Genomic DNA, 10,663 nt, shown 5'->3' on the forward strand with positions numbered 1-10,663 from the left:
ATGAAGTATATGCTTCCATCCATGACGCCCCCACTGTATCAATTTCCATAACTGTTAATCCTTCAATGTCGATGCTTGGCTTCTCTTGAACGCCGATATGCAAAGTACGACCTTCTGTGTTTTCTAACATCGCTGCCACATACACTAAGGCATCCACATGCCGATTCTCATTCCTATTGAGATGCTGCAATCTTACTTTACTGAAAATTTTCAACTTGGATTTTATAAAATTCAAGTAATCGACCATATTTTCACATTTTGCTGAGTATCCCCCATTGATCTAACTGACCACGAGCATCGAGTCACTAAAAATTGATAACTCCTTTATATTTAGAGACTTAGCTATCTTGAGACCAGCTATCAAAGCCTCATATTCAGCCTCATTGTTGGACGCATGGAAACCCAATGTTATTGCAGTCTCGAGTCTTTGGTTTTCAGGAGTAACCAACACCACTCCGATGCCACACCCTTTTCCTCCCGAGGATCCATCGACAAACAGTCTCCAACCATTTGTTCCAGCCCATGGATCGTTTATATCGATAACATCATCAGGCTCTTGCAGTATTGCGAACTCTTCCTCTTCCATGCCCCAACTGGCATCTTCAGATGGAAAATCATCCAGGAAATCGGCTAATACTTGACTCTTTTCCGATATGCGGTTTCGATAGTCGACACTGAATTCATTTATTAGTACCGACCACTTAGACATCCTCCCTGATTTAGCAGTTTTTGCTAGAATCTGCTTTAATGGTAGATTCGTCATTACTATAACCGAATGTGCTTAAAAATAAGGCTTTAATCTTTGAGATGAGAATAAAAGTGCCAAGGCATACTTTTCTATTATCGAATATCGAGTCTCGGCCTCGAGCATCGTTTTACTTTGAAAATACACTGGTCTTTCCAAACCATTTTCCACTTTCACAAGGGCAGAACTTATAGCAAAATCTGATACAGCCAAATAAAGAAGCAAATTTTCTCCCTCATCTGGCTTTGTAAGAGTTGGCATCTCTTGTAAATATTTCTTTAACTCAGAAAATGCGTCTTAACACTCCTCATTCCAACAAAACTTGACATTCTTTTTAAGCAATTTAAAAAGTGACTTACAACGATCAGAAGTTCTGGAGATGAATCTATTGAGTGCCGCTATTCTTCCTGTCAGCCTTTTTATTTGCTTTCGAGTTGTAGGTGATGGCATTTGTTGAAGCGCTAGTATTTGTTCAGGATTAGCATCAATTCCTCGCTTCGTGACTATGTACCCCAAAAACTTTCCAGAACTGACCCCAAAAGTACACTTTTCTGGATTAAGCTTCATATTAAACTCTCTCAAAATTCTAAAAATAGTATCGAGGTCTCTTACATGATCTCCAGCTTTCATAGATTTGATGACCATATCATCGATATAAAAACTGGTCTAAGACAGCCATTAAAATCTGAAAATATCCTGAATAACCATCACAAAAACTGATCAACTTGAACCCAACCGTTCGGTCAACTAATTCATCAATTCTAGGCATGGGATAATGATTATTTGGACACTTTTTATTTACATCAGTAAAGTCGACACAAATGCAAACCCTACCATCTTTCTTGGGTACAACTACTATGTTCGTTACCCATTCAGAATGCTCCACTTCTCTAATGATGCCATTATCTAACATCTTCTGAATCTCCACTTGGACTGCATCTTCATACATTGGCCTTACTTTTCTATGCTTCTGATGTATTGGCATTGCATTTTCCTCCATATTCAGTTTATGCGAACATACTTCTGTATCGATACCGGTGAGATCCAACATCGACCACGCAAAAACATCTTGATTCACCTCCAAAACCACTATCAACTCTTTTCTTATATCTTTAACTAATTCTGTACTGATGAACGTATGACGCTCACCTTTCTCTTTGCCGATATTAATCTTATTCACCGTTTCTATGGTTTTCCTTTCCCATGGCGGTTCCTCCTACTTGTTCATCTCTTGAGTGAACTTTACCTGCTCTTGTATCTGTATGTTGGTATCGGCAGACAAAGTTTGCTGTAACTGCTAAGCAGAGTTTTCCAAGACGCCCCCAGTGTCTTGGCTTTTCCCCTTCATCATTCCCTTTACTGTAATGAAATTACACTTTTCTCATGCAATCCATATACAGTTGGGAATCTGAGTACTTGATAAAATGTACTAGGTACAACTCTCATTTTATGTATCCATTTCCTCCCCAATATTGCATTGTGATCAGATTGGTGTTTGATTACCATGAACTTCATCATTACCGTTTGAGGCCCAGCTCTAACTGGCAATTTTATCTCCCCAGTAGGTTTGGTAAAAGTTCCATTAAAACTATATAAATTGAACTTTGGTGGTTTTAAATGCGTCTCATCGAGACCAACTCCTTTGAATGCCTTCCAAAATAAAATATTAACTGAACTTCCACAATCTACCAATATCTTTTGTACATCATAGCCCGTAATACGCAGAGTGATTAACAACGCATTATCATGTGGCAACATTACCTTAGACAAATCCTCCAGTACAAACATGATTGCTCCAGGAATGCTAGAAGATATCAACTGCTGACTTACTGGCATTGGCTTGATATTAACCTCGAGAACTTCTTTTACCGTCGAGATCTTCCTTATCTTGTCTCGAACAATTTTTTTCTGAGGAATTTCTCCCTTGTAAATCATGTTTATTACGCCCAATGGCTTTTCTCTTATGGTTGTTGTTTCTGCAGACCTAACATCGGCACGAAATTCTCTTAGTTTCCCATCTTTCATAAGCCTGTCTATCTCCTTTAATAACTGGAGACACCTATTTGTCTCGTGGTTCTCAATCTTGTGAACTTGACAATATGGTTTTCCTTTCATTTCTCTAAGAGTGTACTTCGGCCATACCACAAAATCTTCCCTTGCTATTCGTCGCAAAGTATCTTCTTCCGTGGAATTTAGAGCTATGAAATTACTAGGATCAAGCTCCTCTTTCAATGTTCTGTCATATTTTCTTTCCTGTTGAGACTGATTATCTCGATTTGTATAATGCTCCTGAGGCCTTTTGTTATCTAACCTCGAGGAGTCTCGATTCTCATATCGATCATTACTATCTTTCTCTTTTTTCCACGTATCGGTGACTTGTAACACCACTTGCACCGTGGCAGTTCTTAACCCTTCTTCTACTATGATATCTCTATCCACCTTATCATACAACTCTTGCAAAGTTTTCACTTCTTTCCTCAACAGATACTTATGCATATAAGATCCTGGGAATACCCCCGCCTGGAAAGCTATAATCGTCATTTCTGACTCATCCAACCTTTCCACCGACTGTGTTTCAACTTTGAATCTTGTTAGAAAATCTTTTAATGACTCCTTCTTTGCTTGCTTCAACTGGAATAAAGCTGACACTTGCTTTGGCTTCACCCTCTAGTGACCATAATTGGTGAGGAACCTTTCTTCAATCTCTCTGAAACATGAAATGGATCCTTCTGGAATTGTGCAAAACCACTTCAATGCTTTTCCTTTCAAGCTTGATGAAAATTACCGACATAAGACAGTATCCCAATATTCGGTGCCCTAATATATCAAAAAATGATGTCGATAACTAAACAGATGGTCCATGGGGTCCGTAGCTCCTTCATATTGGCTCAATTTTGGATTTTTGAACTGCGGAGGTAACGAGGCCCTCTCTATCTCCTTTCCTAATGGGTTTCTACTAACATCATCTGCCAGCTTTCTTATCGATGCCGAGACTTTTTCCAACAACTGATTTCCTAACTGCTTTTGCATCATTTCTTGCACTATCTCCTTCGTGACTAAGACTTTGTTTTCTTCTTCATTCACCTCTTTCGGAGTTGTTCTCGCTACAGATTGCACTTCCTCGATATGACTCCTTTTTCCTCTCCTCGAGATGGATCTTTCTCACTATTGGAGTCCCTGAACTCGATTCCTCATCATCCTTTTCATACATAGCGTCTTCAGCACGCTTCTCCTTCTCTTCCCTTATCAATTTATTCTCAGCCATTAACATCTGATTGTGCTTTTCTAATTCATTCATCCTTCTCAACAAATCTTTTAAAGACACTTCTTTCTCTTGCATTTCCTCTGCTTCTTCTATCATCCTACTTGTTGATCTACAAGTTCTTCGCTCCTCATTCCTAGATATAGCCTAAGAAGTGCTTTCCTCATTCACCATAATTGCCTTACTTGCTGTAGCACGCTTTGGAGGCATCTTGATTACTCTCTCTAACCAAAGAACCCAAGATAAGAATGCTCTTTCTTGAAAACACCCCTTTCTCTTCCTCACCAAGACTTCAATTAATGGATTCGATCAAAGAAAAAGAAAACAAAAATCAAACACTCGATCTTTGTCTTTGAACCCAGACGGTGCCAATGTAGTGATCAGATTAATCACTTACGATTTATAAGAATGATAAAACTAAAGATGAGAAAATGAAGACTGAATTGAGCTGGAAACACAATTTTATTAGGGAGTAACAATGGCGGCTACAATTTCCTCACTCTCTCTCTCTCCTCTCGTTCTTTACAAATGATTTTTTGTAATGAATCGGAATTCTTCAATCTTTCTCTTTCCAGTCTTTTTATACTACTACCAGAATAGCTTTGACAAATCAAATATTGCTACATGTCCCTCCTCATCTTCTTCCTTCCTTTTCCCGCTTAAACCTGCAACATACAAACTATAATGTGAAATATCGATAATGATGTCGATATTTCTTATTACCATGATATTTGGGCTGGAATATTGGGTTGACGATATTTGCCCACGACAGTGTCCACATAACAGGTCATCCTCTTTCATAACTGAGCAAGGTCATCCAACACCTATCAGAGCGTACCCAACGACCCAACACCCAAGTCGTCCAAATCATCAGTTACAGCCATTTATGGAAGGATATCAACTAGCACAATCTCGGAGCTCAATCAACGCCACAATCAAGGAAACATTAACTTTGTAATAGCACATTAATGGCGACTCATCAAGATAGCACACAAGGTGGATCTACACTTTATAACGGTCCAAAGCAAATATGGAAAGTCAACTCACACGCCTATAAATAGAGCGAGATGAACTACGTAAGACTTGATTCAAGTTTGGCCTAAGAAACTTGATACGTAGGCAACTCTTATCCCAAGAAGAGTGCAGCCATTCCCTATACTCCAGATCATCAGGCCATTGTCTAGTAAACACAACATCTACATTGGCGCCGTCTGCCGGTTCGTTTCCTTAAGAAAAGCACACTTACTCTTTTCTCAAGTCCACGGTTTGGTAAAACCACCATGGATACTTCTCTTTAGATGTTGGCAGAACAAATGAAGACGCTTACAAGGCGCTTTTCGTCACTTTACAACAAGAGAATCAGACGATGCGCGACCAGGCCACCTCCAACGCCAACAACGACACGACAGAAGCAATGGAGCACAACGCCATTGCAACCCTCACCAACACCACCAATCAATGCTTAGAAGGCTTCGCCCAAAAATTAGAGAAGTCAAATGAAAGAGCCAGCGCGATCCAGAGCGCTTAGAAGATGCTAGAAACATACAAGGCATCACCATTCACCACAGAAATCAGAGACAAGCAGCCTTCTTCAGAGTTCATCCAGCCAAAGTTCCCGTTGTACGACGGTACCTCATGCCTAGGCGAGCATGTAGCTTGCTTCAGTCAAATCCTTGCACTCTACAACCATCCAGACTACGACTACCTGAAGTGCAAACATTTTCCAGCTAGTTTGAAGGATGGAGCAATAGTCTGGTTTTACACACTCCCTCCCGATTCGATCAGCAACTTCGACAAGCTGGCTGAGAAGTTGGCGGCAGAATTCGTCCACAATAGAAAGAAGCGAGCTAACCTAAACTCTTTGTTCCAGCTCAAGCAAGCTCATGGCGAAATGATTCATGTCTTCCTAGGACATTTCAAGAAGGACCTCCTCTCGCTGGAATCAGGACTCAGTGATGGCTTTGCAATTTCTGCGTTCACTAATGCCTTATTAGACGACTCCAACCTAGCAAGGTCCCTCATGCGCAACAAACCAGAAACCTCAGCCGACCTGTATCCCAGAGTCGACAAGTATATCAAGTACGAAGAATGGATGGCCCAGCGCAAAGGCAAGAGGTCCTTGCAGTTAGCAACGAGCAAGACCCTAAGGGAAGCAAGCAATATTCAACCAACAACAACAACAACAACAACAATAGCAAGAGATCCAGCTCCAGCAAGCCTTCTTACACGAAGAGGGAATTCTCCAACTTCTCCAGGACGCCGAGTCAGATCCTGAAGAAGATATATACAGCAACATACTTCAAACCCAACATCAACAAGGCAATCGCCATACCAGAGCTTCCATATTGCCATTTCCACAAACTCCACCACCACGACACTAATGATTGTTGGAGCCTGAAGCACTACCTCCAAGACTTAGTGGAGGAAGGCAAATTAAAAGAGTTCCTGCTAGAAAGCGACCTGAGGCACAAGCTGGATGCCAAACGCCACGTAAACAAGGAGCCGCAAAGAATGAATGACTGCGCGAAAGCAACGTAAAGCGGGTAAGGAGCAGATCAACTCGACGATCTAAATCTCCAGGTCGGTCGAGGCACAACAGGAGACAACACTCCTCCGACCACGATGAGGACAAAGTAATCAACATGATTACAGACACCTCAAATGACGAAACCTCAAGTCGGGAGAAGTTCAGAAGAGTAGGAGTGCTTCAAGAGATCTACCATCTCTCACACAAAGCTGAGATGATCAACCCCACCAATCCACAAACAACAATAACAATTTCATTTACTGAAGAAGACCTAGACAAGGTGTGCTTACCCCACAATGATGCCTTGGTAGTGCACATAAAAATCAATGGGTGGACAGTCACAAGAGTCCTCATCGATCCAGGCAGCTCGTGCGATATACTTTTCTACCAAACTTACAAGGACATACACCTGGCAGACTCGGTGATGATAGAATCAAATGCACCGCTGTACGAGTTCAATGGAGATCGCATAGACGCCCTTGGAGATGTCATACTGCCAGTCTCCATTGGAGAGAAGGAAGACATGGTAAAAACTTCAACAGGCTTCAATGTGATCGATGTCAAGTTGTCCTACGCCGCCATTCTAGGATGCCATTCGATTCACAAGATCTAAGCTATTCCATCAACCCTACACCAGGTCCTGTGATTTTCCGATCCCAGAGGCATCATGGAGCTCAGAAGCAACCAATTGGAAGCTCACCGATGCAATCAGGTCAACACAACGACCTCACCCAAGCCTCAGGTCGTTGAAGCCAAAGACGTCCCAAAGAGGCAAGATCCTCAAACATCTAGCCCTCCAGCAACTGCATCAGAAAAGCTCAAAGGAAAGCAAGCTCACATAGAACTAGGAGAAAAAGTCAATTTGGGCACAACTGACAACCCAAAATTTGTCTATGTAGGGGCTGATTTAGACCCCAAGCTCAAAGAGTAACTTGTCAAGTTTCTATCTCTCAATAAAGATGTTTTTGCTTGGTCGTATATCGCTATGCCAGGAATCGACTCTTAGGTAGCTTGCCACAAGTTAAATGTAAATCCAACTGTCAAGCCTATCAAATAACGACCTAGGAAATTAGCACTCAAGTTTCAAAAGGCCATCAGTGAAGAGATAGAAAAGCTCAAAAATGTTGGATTCATCAGAGAAGTCGAGTACCCAGCCTGGCTAGCCAACATAATAGCCGTTCCAAAGAAGAATGGTCAGGTACGACTTTGCATAGACTTCACCAGCGTCAACAAGCACTGCCCAAATGACAGTTTCCCTTTACCAAGGATCGACATACTGGTAGATCAAACTTGCGGACACGAGCTTTTGTCATTTATGGACGCATACATTGGGTACAACCAAATACCGCTTGCAGAAGAAGATCAGGAAAAGACATCCTTTATAACCGAGCAAGGTACGTTCTGCTACAACGTCCTACCATTCGGCTTGAAGAACGCAGGTGCGCCCTACCAAAGACTGGTCACCAAAATGTTCAAAGACTTGCTAGGAGACACAATGGAAGTCTACATAGACAACATGGTGGTCAAAAGCGAAAAGGTGGGCGATCATATCTCCCACCTACAAGAAGCCTTTGAACGACTTCGCCAAAACAAGATGAAGCTCAACCAAGCCAAATGCGTATTCGGAGTAGCATCATGAAAATTCTTAGGTTACCTTGTTTCACAAAGACACATTGAAGCAAACCCAGAACAGATACGAGCTCTCCTTGAAATGCCAGAACCAACTACAAAACAACAAATCTACAAGTTATCTGGCATGGTTTCAGCCCTCAATAGGTTCATCTCAAGAGCATCTGACAAGTGCATACCATTCCTGCAAATACTCAAAAAGGGAGCAACTTTCACTTGGACAGAAGAGTGCCATAAAGCCTTTAACGACCTGAAAGCTTATTTATCAACTCCACCCGTCCTGTCCAAGCCAGAAAAAGGAGAAACATTGGGGCTATACCTTGTAACTACCGACTTCGCAATTAGCTTAGTTCTCTTTCGCGAACATGATGGAGTCGAAAAGCTAGTCTACTTCACCAGCAAGACATTGGCAGATTCAGAAAAGCACTACTCTCCGATGGAGAAAACAATGCTTTCATTACTCTACTCAGCTCGGAAGTTCCGACCTTACTTCCAATCTCACAGCATCAAGGTCATCACATATACACCCATCAAACAGGTATTGAGTTCCAACAATAAAACAGCCCACATGGCCAAATGGGTTAAAAAACTTGGAGAACATCACATCGAGTTCGTTCCTAGAACGTCTCGAAAAGGTCAAGTCGTTGCTGATTTCTTGGCAGATTTCCCCGTCGAAGATACCAACTGGGAGCCCGAGCCAGTCACTTCACTCCATAAACAATCCACCCTAGACACATGGCACCTCTACGTAGACAGAGCATGCAACAACAATGGAAGTGGACTGGGGGCTGTGTGAACTTCACCAGAAGGAAGCCAACTACAAAAATCAATCAAGATTGATTTCGCAACGTCCAACAAAGAAGCGGAATACGAAGCATTGATCACAGGACTCCGCATGGCACAACAACTACAAGTCCCTAAGCTTAAGGCTTACAGCGACTCCTAGCTAATCGTCAAACAGATCACCAAAGAATATGTCACAAATGGAGCAAATCTGGCAAAGTACGCTCAGGTCATGAATGACCTCATCAGATCGTTCAAAACGTTCTCATTGGAGCACATTCCCAGGGAAGATAATAGACATGCAAACAGTCTAGCTTTCTTAACTTCAAAAATACAAGAGGTCTGCCCCACCACAGTCTACATTAACATCCTGGAAAGACCTGCTTACAAGAAAGAAAATGTTAATAGCCTCACCGATTTCCAACCCTCATCCGCAGAAGAGATCAGTCAATCTTGGATAGGCCCATTTCTCAAGTTCATCTTACATGGCGAACTCCCATCAGAAACAAAGAATGCTCGTGCAATACAATTCCGAGCCCCAAGCTACACAGTAATCAATGGACGATTATTCCACAAATTTGTAGGAGGGCCCCACCTAAGGTGCATAACTCCACGCGAAGGCCAGCTCATTTTTGACGAAATCCACAAAGGTGAATGCGGCAACCATGGAGGCGCACGATCTCTGGCACATAAAGCAATAGCCCAAGGATATTATTGGCCAGGCATGCATATAGAGGCAAAAAGGTACGTTCTTAAATGCCTCCAATGTCAAATATTTGGTCACAACCACCTAAGTCCAGCTAGGGAATTGATCAACGTAGCCAGCCCATGACCTTTCCATATGTGGGGGCAAGACATCATAGGACCGTTAATCCCACAAAAGAAAATAGGTCTCAAATACGTCCTAGCAGCCACTGACTACTTCACCAAATGGGTTAAAGCAATCCCACTAGTCTAAGTCAAGGAAGTCAACATCAACAACTTCATATGGACTAATATCATCACAAGATTTGGTCTACCCCACACCCTTGTCAACGGAACCCAATTTGCGGGCACACAAGTCAAGGCTTTTCTACAAAAATGGTGCATCACTCAAGCAGTTTCTACACCTAGATATGCACAAAGCAATGGTCAAGCAGAGGCCACAAATAATGCAATAAAAAAAAACCTCCAGAAGAAGTTGGAAAGCAAGAAAAGCCAATGGCCAGAGCAACTCGAGAATATACTATGGGCATACAGAACAACAGCCAGAGCCAGCACCAATGAGTCTCCATTCACACATTGCTTCGAAACAAAAAGCAGTAATACCATCAGAACTCACATTCACAATCACACGTTCTGACATAGTTGAGTCAGGAGTCAATGACAGCATCTGGGCAAAAGAAGTTGATCTCCTAGAGGAACGAAGAGAAACAACCGCAATATCCCTAGCTCGGTACCACTAAAAAATCCAACGATCTTACAACAAGAAGGTCGTCTAAAGATCTTTTCAAGCCGGGGACCTAGTCCTTAAAAAGATACTAGCTCCAGCCAAACTGGACCCAACATGGGAAGGCCCCTACATTGTTGACAAAGTCGTTGGAAATGGCGCATACTAGATCAAAACTCAGCTCGGTGATATGCTTCCCTGACCTTGGAATAAAACTCTCCTAAAGTTATTTTATCAATAAGTTTTTCTTTCGCGCTCTCTAAATACATTAGTCGATATAAGTCGTAC

The 10,663-nt window shown here is 42.1% G+C and overlaps 2 protein-coding genes across 2 annotated transcripts; both read right to left on the reverse strand.

Moving 5' to 3' along the window:
• Positions 1–280: 280 nt before the first annotated feature.
• On the reverse strand, positions 281–763 carry LOC147496158 (uncharacterized). Its single transcript, XM_086560905.1, has one exon. The coding sequence runs from the start codon at positions 761–763 to the stop codon at positions 281–283; it is 483 nt and encodes a 160-aa protein (XP_086417031.1).
• A 1,338-nt stretch (positions 764–2,101) lies between these two features.
• LOC147496159 (uncharacterized) lies at positions 2,102–3,286 on the reverse strand. The gene has a single exon (XM_086560914.1). It carries the CDS (start codon positions 3,284–3,286, stop codon positions 2,102–2,104), a length of 1,185 nt encoding a protein of 394 aa, XP_086417040.1.
• Between the last annotated feature and the right edge of the window lie 7,377 nt (positions 3,287–10,663).

The sequence above is a fragment of the Coptis chinensis genome, chromosome 5 (assembly GCF_015680905.1).
Source record: "Coptis chinensis isolate HL-2020 chromosome 5, ASM1568090v1, whole genome shotgun sequence".
In the NCBI taxonomy this organism is placed as follows: domain Eukaryota; kingdom Viridiplantae; phylum Streptophyta; class Magnoliopsida; order Ranunculales; family Ranunculaceae; genus Coptis; species Coptis chinensis.